Raw genomic sequence first — 15,000 nt, forward strand, 5'->3', positions numbered from 1 at the left:
TATCTATATATATCTATATATATATATATATATATATATATATATATATATATAATCATCCGTGCATTGAGTATTGTTGTTGCCACATTTGGGATGGTGCATCTGCTACTAGTCTCGCACTTCTAGGCAGAGTTAAAAAAAAGAGTGGCTAATCTAATGTACCACACTGTCAATCAAACTCCAATCTCTGTCCCATCGACAAATGTTGCATCCCTGTGCCCATTTTACAAGAATTTGAATAGAAAGTGCTCGGACGAACTCCAAGCTCCTGTACCCCCTTGAAATAAACACCTCCGATTAACCCAACAAGCAGCAAAATTTCACCTCTATACTGTAGAGATACCCCAGATGCCAGAAAGTCTTTTACTTAAATAGTTTTTTTCCTCAAACTGTTAGACATTGGAATTTCCTCTTGGGTCCCTGCTTTCCCATCAGTACTGACATGCAGAAGTTCAAGTGTAATGTGAACAGACATATAACATCTCTGCAAATTTTGTCCCAAATAGTAGCTCCTTACATGCAAGTAGCTTTGTGCCTTGTTTGAAAATATAATATTCACATGATCATATTCTCAGTTCCTTTTTTTTTTCTTTTTTTTTTTTTTAAGCAATTTAACATTACGTTTAATACCGGGCAACACCGGGTATATTTGCTAATATCTGATAAAAAAAAAATGGTCAAGTTAAAAATCTTATGATTTTTTTAAAAATAAATTATTTGCATCTTAAACGTGGTTTCAAAGGGATTTTGCGTGTGTGTTCAACATTTCAACTTTTTTTAAAGATGCTTTTCAGATCTTTTAACAAATCTCATTACACTACCGTGATCATGCATGAAAAGAAAGTTCCAAAATGATTTTTAATAAAATATTTGCATCTTAAACATGGTTTCAAAGGCATTTTTGCCTGTTTATTCAAAATCTCAAATTTTATTAAGTTATTAAAACTTTTGTTTCTTGTCAGGTTACCCCGTCAGGAACAATGTTACGATGGTTGCACATGTCGGACTTGGTTTGGTTACTCAGCGTGCACAGCTACGTAAGTAAAGCTTTTGAATTTTTGGACACTGAGGCATAACTGGTTACGGTGATATGGGTCAAATTTAAAGGAGAGGATCAGGATGATAGGTGGGGTAGAGGCAGCAAGATATTTGTTCACATGACATTTAAATTTTTAGATGTTGGTACTGTTAGAAGCAGGGAGCAGGGAACAAATTCCAAAAGCAAGCGGTCTGTGGAAAGAAGATATTAGAATAAAAAATCTTTTGTCATTTTGTGAATCTTTACAGTAAGAAGGTGGGTCGGGAACATTTTCGTTTAGAGACACAAGTGCGTTGGAGCACATAACCGTACTTATAAAACGAGCACAGGGATCCAACTTTTTGGTGATGTGACAGGGGTGGGAGCGTAGCAGACAGTGTAAGATCTATTAGGTTAGAAATTTTTTTTTACATTTTGTCCAATGATGATGGTTAATGCAACAGCTTAGATGTGACAACAGTACACCATGCATAGGTGAATGGTAGTTTTATGGAGTTATAAGATCATGGCAGGTGTGAGAAGTTTTCTAACCCAGTATAGGGAGCTTACTTTCTTTGCAGCAGCTTTAGCAACATGTACTTATTCCATCATTATTTTTGTCTCGGTTTCTGCCAGTATTTTGTTTAATTTTCGATTTTCTTTAGCCATTATCAAGGCTCGACATGGCTGTAATGTAATCGCCATTTTTTGTTGAAACTCAATAAACTTGATAGTACTTTTGTTTTCAAGTTAAAAAAACACTTTAAAATAAGTTAAAACAGTATAAGCAACACAATGAAAACGTGGTAAACAAAAACAAAAAAACAAAAACAAATATATAACAAATAAATGTTACCAAAGGCAAGATAATTAACTTTTCTCCAAAAGTTGAAGAGCTATGAAGAGGGGAGTGGTATCGTTAAAATGGACGACTTTTTTGTGCTCCAAAATTTATTTTTCTACGTAGTCACCAGCATTTTCAATGCACTTTTACCAGTGATGAACGATGGCTGTGCATGGGCGTCCGGAGTGTACTTTGTCATACGAGGGTCATTCCAAAAGTAAAGCCTCCTATTTTTTAACTGAAAAAGTTGAAAATCTATGAATACAATGACACATTTCTGTTTCTAACACTCTTCCTTCTTTTGTTTCAAAAGTACTCATTTTCTTCTTTATAGAAATATTTTTGTTGAAAACGTTTTTTTTTTTTTTAGATATTGGTATCCTGCTTTATGCCGCTGCTGTCACGGTTACAGAATGGAGAACTACCAATGTGTCGGTTCGTACTGATATCATTTTTTTTTGCCTAATTTATATCAGCTAGTACGCGCACACACACACACACACATATATATATATATATATATATATATATATATATATATATATCAGAGAAGATCATGATGTCATAATCATTAGATCACTATCACCGTTTTGACATTTAAGAAATAAATGTTTAAATTTCAACTATTTCTCCCAGTTAATGGTGGGCGTGTGAATTTGTTCCTTGCTAGAGGAACAAATTCACACGCCACGCTTCTTTGCCAGGTTTGAATTTCCAGACCAGCGATAATCGTGACACCCTGCACTGATGATTCCCAAAAGGATAAAACACTAGTGTCTATAGGTATTAAAAAATAATTATAGTAATAATTATATATATATATATATATATATATATATATATATATATATATATGTAATTATTACTAATTATTTTGTAATACCTACAGACACTAGACATATATATAACTTGATGATGCAGCTAGTATATATATATATATATATATATATATATATATATATATATATATATATATAACAAATAAATGACCAAAGTCTATATTCCAAATTTCAAGATGTGGACCATCTTACAATTTATTCCTTGTAAATAATAAATCAAACTATCTAATTAGTATATGGAATGGAGGTTATAGAACTTGAAATATTCTAAAAATTGGTCTAATTGCAATATTTGGACATCGCCTTCAACACCACTTTTAAGCCAACAAACAACTTCCTCCCAAATTTCCCTATGCAGACAGAAGCCACAATTGATGATCTGAAAATCACCCCTCCTCATGCCTGCGATACCATATAAAACTTAGAAACCTCCATGGCGTGTGGGCCTGATCTCATCCCTGCATTACTAATTAAGAAATGCTCAGCCAACCTAGCCCTCATACTTTCCAAACTCTACAACAAATGCCTTGCTGAATCTTGCTTCCTTAATAGCTGAAAGATGGCCTCTGTGGTACCAGTGTACAAGAATTCTGGTGAAAGAATAACCCTCTTAATTATCACTCTATCAGTCTCTTCCCCCTCTTTGCTAAAATCTTTGAGATACTAATCAATGAAGCACTAGGCCACCACCTTGCCTGTAGATATTTTAACAGTCATCTCTGAACGCAATACTGGATAAGGCAGGCAAAGCCAGAGTTGTAGCCCTTGATATATCCAAGGCTTTTGACAAAGTCTGGCATGAAGGGCTGCTAATGAAAATCAAATCATACAGTATAACTGGATGAATACTAAATATAATTAGATCCTTTTTAGATAACAGGTTGTCATTGATAGACAGTCCCATTTAGTAGCCCTTAGGTCCAACTGATAGCATTCGTAATATTCTCCTTTAGTTGGTCTAGATTGTGAAAGTTATTTGCATAAACTTTTTTTTTAAAGTCTCCCAAAGATAAAAATCACATGACAAGTCCGGGGAATGTGGTGGCCATAATCCTTTGCTTATTGTTCTCTCTGCCGTAAACATATCATAAACTTGTGTCAGTGATTTGTGAGACGTGTGGCATGTAGCGCCATCTTGTTGGAAAAAGAATTGCATTTTGTCCTGTGGTGTCAGTTGGTCATTAAAAGAAAAATTAGAGAGCTTGGGCTACTTTTAAGTGAGCCAACCCTGTATAATAAAAGTAGAGAAATAAAAAGGAACAAACCGTATTATGTGTTCATCAACGTTTCGTCTTTATTTCGAGACTTCCTCTGGATGAATGGGAAACATACCAGTACAAAATATTTGAAAATGTTTCACGTGCAGAGTGTGACACTGTTCTATTTCAGAAAAATGGAAAAAGATGTTGGAAATTCAAAAAGGAGAGGGGAGGGGGGCTTGCGCTGTTAAAGAGAGGGACATTTTAGTGACATCATATAATCGTTAATGTAATTTTAACAGATATGAACGCAGTTAATATTCTTACTGAAGAGAAATATATCTGTTGAAATTCAAATATAGGTTTGTAATAGAAATGAAATGAGTGTTATGTAATTTATTGATTGAGATTATATGTATTAATTATTATAGGGGGTGTTTGAATGGTGTGAGAGGGTTAACCTGTATCTACAGTTAAATTATGTTCTTTTAATAAAAGTTTAATTATTAATCGCGCTATGTTATAGAAACCTGCATGCTGTTTAATTGTGCTTGAATTTGTGATAAGTGCAGATTCAAGAAGTCTTCGGCGCGGTCTATTTGAAATAAAGTTAAATTTATTTCAAATAAACCATGCCGGAGACTTCTCAAATCTGCGCTTATCACAAATTCAAGCACAATTAAACAGCGTGCAGGTTTCTATAACATAGCATAGTAAACTTTTATTAAAAGAACATAATTTAACTGTAGACACAGGTTAACCCTCTCACACCATTCAAACACCCCCTATAATAATTAATACATATGCGCGAGCCTTTTCTAGTCTCACACAAAAACACACGTTCACATTTCAAGCTATATTACTTGTCATATACATACGCGCACACAAACATCTGCGCCCACATCCACGTTCATGTTCGTGTACATACACTCACATTCACATGTATACTCACACACGCACACACGTACGCACACAAGGACAACGTCACTTCCCCTTTCAAAGGAAATCCACACATGTGCAAAAGACCAGCGGAAACACCTATAAAAGCAAAAGCAATAAGCAGCTTCTCCCTTTTAGGACCAGCTTTCGAGCTGTACGGTCTATGGACCGACAGCGTGCCTTTTCGGCATGTGAGTGCACGCGCGTACCTCACACCACTTACTACTATGTGGGACAAGAAGCTAACAAACAGTACGTACATTTTATACGCTTTCTATCTCCATAACCTGGATTGACATTCTCACTCTTTCTCACTCTATCTCCCCTTTTGCTTTGGTCCATAAAAACAGACATGTGCGCGACTCTCTACTGAGCTTAACCCTCTCTTTCTACAGGCCGGCTTGCCACTTCGCGTTTCTCTATTGCATTCCCCTTTCCTTCCACGCGTGTAGCCATCAACTGCCGAATGAACACGTGTACACCCAAGACTTTCATTTCTCAACAGAAAATAAATGAAATGTTTATTTTATTCCAGCATTTGAGTTTTTTGTTTCCTTCATTCAATTCGTTTCATTATTTTTTCTTGTAGCGAGTTAGAGTATTTATATCCTAGTCTTCTACATATATAATCTCAATCAATAAATTACTTAACACTCATTTCATTTCTATTACAAACGTATATTTGAATTTCAACAGATATATTTCTCTCCAGTAAGAATATTAACTGCATTCATATCTGTTAAAATTACATTAACGACTATATGACGTCACTAAAATGTCCCTCTCTTTAACAGCGCAAGCCCCCCCCCCTCTCCTTTTTGAATTTCCAACGTCTTTTTCCGTTTTTCTGAAATAGAACAGCGTCACACTCTGCACGTGAAACATTTTCAAATATTTTGTACTGGTATTTTTTGTTTCTTAATCCCATTCATCCAGAGTAAGTCTCGAAATAAAGACGAAACGTTGATGAACACATAATATGGTTTGTTCCTTTTTATTTCTCTATTTTGTCGGAATACTATTTCCATATTTCTCATCATAATAAAAGTATAAATAGAATTAAATTCTCAAGTGTTAATTTAAACACTCATTTAATTAGTTGAAATAAGAAATTATTATATGATTGGTGTGTTTACCCAAATAAATAAACCAAATATGATAATAGAAAAATAGAAATAAAAACATTAGTTATAATCAGAATATATCTATAGAATAAATTAGAACATTAAATAGAGAGGTATAATTTTTTTAAACATTAACTAGGCACTGTAAATTCTATTTTGGATTATAAAAAATAAAAATAAATTAGACTATCAAATTAACATACGGAATGGAGGGTGTGGAGCTTGAAATATTCTGACTATTGGTCTGATTGCGATATTTAAACATGTCAAATACCAGTTGATAATATTAAAATTTCAAATCTATATATCCATAAAAGTGAAATTGTCTGTGTATGTGTGTGTGTCTGTGTGTGTGTCTGTGTGTGTAAATTTCCTTACCAAACTATTCTATCAATTTTCAGTCTACAGACTCGAGATTTGACACATAAAGGGAATTGAGATTTGGGAAAATCTTTTTAATCGGTTTTCGGCCAGAAATTTGGCTGTTAAGGAGTCAAAGTTTAACGATTTGACTTTTGAAAACTCTATCAAACTCTTCTGCCAATTTTGGGTCTAAACACTTGAAATTTTAGATGTGGGTTACTTGGACATGGATCAAACTTTTTAATTTGAATTGAGCCCAAAACAATAAATGTTAAGGGGTAAAAATTGGGGTCAAAGTTTAAAAAAATTAGACCTCTGCGGTGTCTAGCAAACTATTCAACCAATTTTGTGTCTAAACATTTGAAATTTTACATAAAGTGTATTCAGACATGCAGTAAGCTTTTTAATCAGTGTTTTGGTGAAAATTTGGCTGCCAAGAGGTCAAAGTTTAAAGAGTTGTTCTTTGCAGACTTTACCAAACTCCTCCACCAATTTTGGGTCTAAACACTTGAAATTTTAGATGTAGGTTATCTGGACATGAAACTTTTTAATATATATATACATAAAGTTATGAACAGTATATAGAGCCCGAGCAAAGCCGGGTTGAACTGCTAATTATAAATAAAACAATAAGGTGAATGGGAGGATGGAAGAAGATAAAATATGATGTTATAATAAAAATATTAATAATTCTAATATAATAAAAGCATAATTAGAATTAAATCATTAAATATTAATTTAATTAATTAAAATAATAAATTATTATATAATTAATGTACTTTTAAACATAAATACAGGTGAAAATATGATTTATTCAAGTTAAATGAAATTTACTAACCAATTTAACTAGTTTGGAAAATAATTATTAAAACCTGATTGAAAAATATTTGTATATAACCATTACAGATTGAAAATAAAAAAATTTTTAGAGTAAGATTTTCAAAATAATTAAATTAAAATAAATAGATAAATAAAATAAATTAAAATAAAAAATAGTAGTAATTAAATAAATAAGATTAAATATTAAGCTAATAAGGTTATAAATACATTATAGCTCAAATAAAAATAAAAATAAAAATTAAATATTCTTTTTTTTAATATTAATGGAAATAAATTAAAAACAAAATAAAATTTGAATAAACAAAACATATGAATTAATTAATGAATAGATGAAAGATTGAAGTAAAATATATGTCAATAATTATCACAACTAAATAATATCAATATCAAAGAATAGCTTAAAGGATATTGAATACTTTATTATTACTTTTAAATTTACAGATAAATTTAAAATAAATTAAGTATAGGATCTAATTTTAATATATTAAGAATACAATAAAAATAATAAGAATTGGGATATATTTGAATTCAATAAATTAAATTGAATTATCGACCTTTAACTGATTTTAAACAAATTACAATAAAATATTACAAAGGAAATTTTATATTAATGTTAAGAATTAACTATTTTATATATAATAAAATGACAATAAAATAATTATAGTTAATATGGTAATAAATTTAATTAAAATATTAAAAAAATAGAATTCTATATAGATATAAAATTTAGCTCCAATCAGCAAATGTTATGAGCGGAAACAAAATTCCATATATTAAGTAATTAGTTTCATATAAAAAATTAAATAAATATATAGACATATGTTATATATATTACAATTATTAATATTATCTAAGTAAATATATATAGATTAATTATAAATAATAAATTAATAAAATATTAAATAAAATATTATTTTATTATATTATTATATTATATTATATCATTCATTATATCATATTATTTTATATCAAAATGAATACAATTTATTAATATGGAAATTTAAATTTTAGTGACTTTACTTGAAAATTCAAAATGGCGTAATAAAAGATAAAATAAAAGATAATTGCAACTTCTTTCCCAATTTTCGTATTTTGTAATCATTCCCAAGTGCATTTTATTTTCTTATAATGAAATGATAAGTGTTATTTCCTCCGAAAAGTTAAGGGCATAATAGATTCATGGATTAAATGAATGATTTTGCGCTATGAAATATCATTTATATTTGATTTTGTTTAAAACAAAATCTTCCGTTGCTGGTAGTATTGAAAAAATAATAAATACTTATTGATTTTAAACTACCAGTAAACCTAAAATCAATAGATCACCCCCCCCACACACACACACTTACGGTTTTTATGTTTGAGAAAATATACAAACATTTAACATGTATTTTACAGTAATCGGAGAAAAATAGTAATTTTATAGTTAAATATTAAGAGATTTATAAAGAATCGGAATCAGTAATTATATGGGAATCAGGAATTTAGTACGGAATCAGAAACATATTGGAATTGTCACATCACTAATATATATATAAATGCATTTATTTAATTATCATAGATAAAATAGTTATCCACAGATACGTGTTTCGTTGTAACTACAGCTCATCAGCATGCTGACTATATTCAGGCTCAATCCCACAACCACAGTCGGGTGTGTTTCCACAACGTTACAAAGCCCTGGCTGAAATTACAATGTGAAACAACTATCCAGTGTAAGGAAAACAATTCTTGCTAAACTTTGAGAAGGAGTAACTCATACTGAATATAATTATCACTAAAAAAATGACAGCAAAACTATATATAAATGCATGTTTTTTTCTTCTTCTATTTATAGATATAAATGAATGCAAAATGAAAGTATGCGATCAACTCTGTGTAAATACTGCTGGAAGTTATAAATGTCTTTGTTATCGAGGATACCTCAGGAAACAAGGCCGATGTGTTTGTAAGTTGTCATACTGAAATTTCATCTCATTACGGTGTTCACCATAAAAAATGATGGGATACACTTCTTACATTGTTTAAAAAGAATGCTGTCATATTGTATTAACATAGAGGGGGGTGTATATATATTAGTGTTGGGACGATTAATCAGAAAAATCAGAACTTTTTGGGGTATCGGAATCGGAAAAATGTGTGCCTATTTTCTGATTTATATATATATATATATATATATATATATATATATATATAGGGTGACCACCAAAAAAAAACGGGCCCCAACTCTAATTATGCCCTATTTTTTAGTGTTTTGTCCGAATGAAATGAAACTTTGGTCATAACTAGTTTATTATATTCAAAACATCACATCAAAACACTAGGGCCTTTTTTTCTCCGTTGACTGTAAAATGCTCAGAAAAACAATTGAATGTCCTCTGTTTTTTTTTATCACCCTGTATATGTGTGTGTGTGTGTGTGTGTGTGTGTGTGTGTGTGTGTGTGTGTGTGTGTGTGTGTGTGTGTGTGCGTGTCTTCTAGTGGCTAAATTGTATATACGTGTCACAGTTATTTACATGACGTGTCGATATACACGCATTCGTCTATGACCACCTAACATTGAGATTTTTATGTTGGGGGGTATTTAAGTTTAAGACTCACAAGTGCAGCCAAGTTTGTTGGAGCACATTTCCTTGTAGTGCTTTTAAAGCAGTAGAGGGATGTAACCAACATGGTGGCGATAGGACTGAGGCTGGAGTTTGGTAGACAATGTGGGACCTATTAGGTTTAAAGACTATTTTTTGTACCTTTTCTAAAAAGGCAGAGATGTGGTTCGAGCACCAGCCTAGATGTGGCAACAACACTCCATGCATGGGTGAATCATGGCTTTGTAGAGTTTGTTGGCTTTTATCCCCTAACACAGAGAACATCAAAGCCCAGCAGTTGCATACAAAGTTGGGAAAGGTGTGGTTAGAATGCATAAAGGAATAGTACTACAAGCAAAGGAATATCTATTTATATATATAGATATTTAAGCAGATGCATGCACTTTATTACATACTAGTTTACCTACCCACCATTACCATAATGCAGTAAAGTCGTTTTTTATTATTTGCACAGCTTTAAATTTGAGTTAAAACTATTATACAGGGTGACCCCCAAAAAACATGATATCTCCATTATTTATTCATCGATTGCCCTTATTTTACAGGACATGGCAGAATCAACAACCGTGAGTACACCAAGACCTCAGTGGGAGCTGGGACAAAGAATACACTGTGTTAAATTTCGTTCGGACAAGACACTAAGAAACGAGGCCTAATTAGAGTTGGGGCCCGTTTTTTGGGGGGTCACCTTGTATTCTTAGATTTAAAATGAGTTATCTCCCTTGCTAATTTTTATTATAAGTGATTATTAAAAAAATGTTTCATATTAGCAGTTGTCTTGATAAGACTAAGTTATTTTTAAAAATAGATTGTAGTTAAATGCATTATTTTATTCCCAAGAACACAGTACAGCAATAATAAATAAAAATGAGCTTGCCAGAAGCAAAATTTGATTTGTTAGCTTAAATGCTATTTGGGTCTGACTTTAAAAATTTGGCATGATAATTAGATAGAAGAGGTAGTTCTGTTTCTTTGTATGCATTTACATTAAGCTCCAATCTTTTACTAATGGAAATTTGGTATCTGTCCGTCTGAAGTCAGAACTATACTATTACTAGCTAGCAGCCCGGCGTTGCTCAGTCATACAATACATTTAAACATGATATTATAATTATACAGATTGCGTATGAATTATTATAGAATCAATCCTCTATTGATTATTATAAATTACAAGGAATAATTTACCCGTGGACTAATTCACAAAAAAAATTTTAAAAATAATAATAATGATTATAAAATTCATAAAATTCCATCTGAGTTTATTTACAATATCAGGTCAGCTGATATTTGGGCTTAATGATGAATGCCCTAGAAAAAGTCACTTCTGATTAATGTTTAGTTTTAAAATATGCAAACAAAGAAATGATTTGTGGCGATTTTAAATGGTACTTCTCCTTTTATTTTAAATTGAATTCATTAATAAGAAAAAATTAAAATAAAATGGTGGGATTTACCCAGGCTTAAACAGGGGATCATTCGATCTGTAGTCGGTGTAACATAAAATATTCCCTGTGAAAATTATTCCTTTTTATCTATAAAAGAGAAAATACTTATTTCTAATACTTATTGGATGAATTTGTATACTAAACATATCTAAGAACACTGCCAGACATATAAATTAGCTTTGTGTGAAATTTGCAAAAGATAGGCTCAACCATTTCGGAACCGATGAGGAAAGAACACACACACACACACACACACACACAGTGACGTTTTTATATAATAGTAGAGATTTCTAATCTGAAAATGAAACTATACTATTGCTATATTGTAATCTTCAATTCAGTTTACAATATGGTTACAGATTAATCTATTATAGAACATAAACTATACTACCCCCACACAAAAAGAGAAGATAATGCCTGGGAGGATGATCTCTTGACAACAGAATAAATACTATGCTATCCCCACTTTGAAATATGCATTGAAAGATATCACAATAGGACATTAATATAAGTAATAATAATGTAGCAGGATTCACCTTTGATAAGTTGGACCAGATTCTTCCCAAGGAAGAAGTTACTAGGAAATATCAAATTCACAAGTGATCTCCAGTTTCATGTATATCCCCGTCAAGGGATACGTGGGTGTTAAGTTTTTGCACTTCTTGCATAGAGGTGTCGCTATTCTCTTACATACAGAGCTTGGTATTCCCAAATAGTCACCCAGCTGGTATTGGTTAAGCCTAATGTTGCTTAACTTTGGTGATCTAATGAGAACTGGTGTGTCAATGTGATGGAGCTGTATATAAGTAATAGTGATGATGATGAGTTTTGTCCGTCGCTTGTCAAGATGACCGTGATAATGCAATTGTTCTGTGGATTCGAAGATGGCTTGTTAGACCAATTCGAGCTCTGAAGTATTTCCCACATGTTGGACACCTGTGGGATAATTCTGTATCAGAGGTATTGACTGCTCTGTCTTTTCTAATGTTACATTTTCTATTGTGTTCTTCATTGATTGTGGATTTGTGAGTTGCGGCACGTCAGGAACATCTGTCTTGGGTTAGTTTTTCCCATGAGTTAGAATACAAACGAAAATTCAGTTTTCGTGATATAAGAGTATAGGTTCGGCTTCAGATGTACAGGTACGATAATTCTATTAGTAATAAATATGTTGACGATGGACAAAAAGAAGATAACTCGAACGCAGACGAAAAGGAAATGATGGTGCGTAATTTCTACAGATTTAACAGTTCAGTAATATTCATGACGTTTTTTTTTTATTTTTTTTATTTCAGCTGCTGGTCCATGTTTCCAGCAATCCCAAATGTGTAAACAGATTTGTATACCTTTAGGCAAACACAAATATCGTTGTGAATGCTATCCAGGTTTCGTCCTCGCCCCAGATATTGTTTCCTGCAAAGGTAAGTGTTTGCTCATTCTGCTGTTGTTACTTTGTCCACTGCTTGTTCGGAATAATGTCAAAAATCGAAAAATTGAATTTCAAGTAAAAGCAATGCTACCTACTTAATTGTCATATCGAAATTAGTAACATATCCAAAAATTACGAAAAATGATAAAGTAGAAAATTATTGATGAAAACAAAAGAAAATAATAAACAAATTCCAAACTATGAGTTACTTCCCTTGTTTAAGTTATATTTAAAAATAATAATGACCGATCAATGGATCGTGAAAGTAGATGTTTTATGTAATAATATAGTAATATGTTGCTAATTTCCACTGTACAATCAAGTAGATAACACTGCTTTTGGCTGTAATTCAATTTTTCGATTTTCGATTTTCATTATTATATTCTCCTTGTTAAATGCACTAAAGGGGACAAGGTATATGTAGACAAAGCTGACTGAAGTCCTGTAGAAACACACATATGCAGATATGCACACAGATAAAGAGGTGTTCTCATATAGATAGATAGATAGATAGATAGATAGATAGATAGATAGACGGATAGATAGATAGATAGATAGATAGATAGATAGATAATACAGCTACATTCCAAATTCCAAAGTTTTCTTCATTTTATTTTTATTTCTTCCAACATGTCAAAAATTCCATATATTTTTTTTCACAGCAGCTGTTTCATTACGTAGAACCAATCAGTTATTAGTATGTAAATACTGAATATAGACTCTTCAGAAAATAGGAATTTATTTACCTAAAAAGAGAAGAATAAAAACAAGAATGTTATTCATCAAGCCGAAAATATTATGTAGGAAAACATTGCGTGTTTTGATATTGACGCCATTTTTATTTTGTTGAATATATATGTGCGTGTGTGTGTGTGTGTGTGTGTGTGAATAGATAGATAGTTTCATTTGTTACTTCTCTTTTAGCAAGAGCGGTGAATTAGTAGAAACAATAGTCGCTGAAGTGACGTGGTTGCTATGGAAACCAGTCATAAAAACTGTCATTCATCTCCTTACATTTTTTTATGATTTTAAACACGAGTAAATTCATCATAACTTTTGTTTTACTAACGAAAATTGAACATTTTTTTCACAATATAGCTGAGAAGTTGATAAACTGTAATAATTGTTTGAAATTTTGCTAAAAAAAGAGTGAGCAGTGAAGCTTTAAAGCAGTTCTAAATGACTAAAACTGCCACTTAACCATATATTAAAACGCAACTGTTTGAATGATATATATATGTATATATATATATATATATATATGATGAATGTGACATCTTTCAGTCCAGCCAGCGACTTGCGCACTCTCAAGAAGACATGACACTGAAAACGTTCATTAATTTGAATGAAACTAAAAGCAATGGAATCTGTGCACTTTCATGTAATTAACAAAACCTGTCTTGGACAACAAAATACACACACACACACACACACACACATATATATATGTACACATACATATATATACATATATACATTCATACATATATATGTATACATATACATACATATGTATACATACATATATATACATATATACATACATATATATACATACATATACATATATACACATATATATACATATATATACACATGTATATATATGTACATACATACACATATATATATATACATACATATATATACATATATATATATGATGATGATTGCAACATCTTGTCAGACGAGTGCCACTCCCTAAGACATTTAAAATCCATGAGCCCAAATGCCTGAGGGAGTATCTATACAAATATGATGTTACAGAGTCTTAGCTTTGTACGACAGCTAAGTCTCTCTCTTGGTTCAAAATGTTGAGATCCAGCAACAAGCAAGAGCAAGATAGCCAGCAACAAATTAAACTGCAGACCAGCTTCATGCGGGTATAAGTCTTCCGCTTTATGTTTTTTTTAAATCAGAGATTTGCTTCTCCTAGAAAGGTTGCCTTCACCACGGCGTATGGGAGCCCTCTCCACCCCAATACACATATACACACACACAAATATACACGGTGCTAGTTGGCCGTTGACCCAGAAAAAGAGTTCATTCGCCCTTTGCATATATATATACATATATATATACATCCATATATATACATATATACATATTTTTTTTTTTTTACATGGGGGTCATCACTTATCAAGGTCCGAAGGCCACTCAGGGATAAGGGTTATTGCGTGTACAGTAATCAATGAGATAGTATTGTAGTAATCATTAGATTTGGGGGTTTTGATAGTGTGTCTTACTTAAGGGGGCGGTTTGTCAGGAGTTTGTTTATGTTGGACTTGAAGACGTCCAAGTTGTAGTCAGGTGGGAAACAGGCATGCGGCAAAGAGTTTCACTAGCACGCAGTT

General features: G+C 31.8%; 1 protein-coding gene across 1 annotated transcript in view; it reads left to right on the forward strand.

The window, feature by feature from the left end:
* The window catches only part of LOC145260352 (thrombomodulin-like), a 28,840-nt gene that overhangs the window by 3,960 nt on the left and 9,880 nt on the right, over positions 1–15,000 (forward strand). Inside the window, exons 2-5 of the mRNA XM_080118285.1 lie at positions 963–1,037; positions 2,233–2,297; positions 9,004–9,114; positions 12,513–12,638. Coding sequence (XP_079974411.1) covers positions 963–1,037; positions 2,233–2,297; positions 9,004–9,114; positions 12,513–12,638 — 377 coding nt within the window. The remainder of the gene's footprint in view (positions 1–962; positions 1,038–2,232; positions 2,298–9,003; positions 9,115–12,512; positions 12,639–15,000) is intronic.

Source organism: Euprymna scolopes, chromosome 36 (assembly GCF_053919585.1).
Source record: "Euprymna scolopes isolate OS-2025 chromosome 36, ASM5391958v1, whole genome shotgun sequence".
Classification (NCBI taxonomy): domain Eukaryota; kingdom Metazoa; phylum Mollusca; class Cephalopoda; order Sepiida; family Sepiolidae; genus Euprymna; species Euprymna scolopes.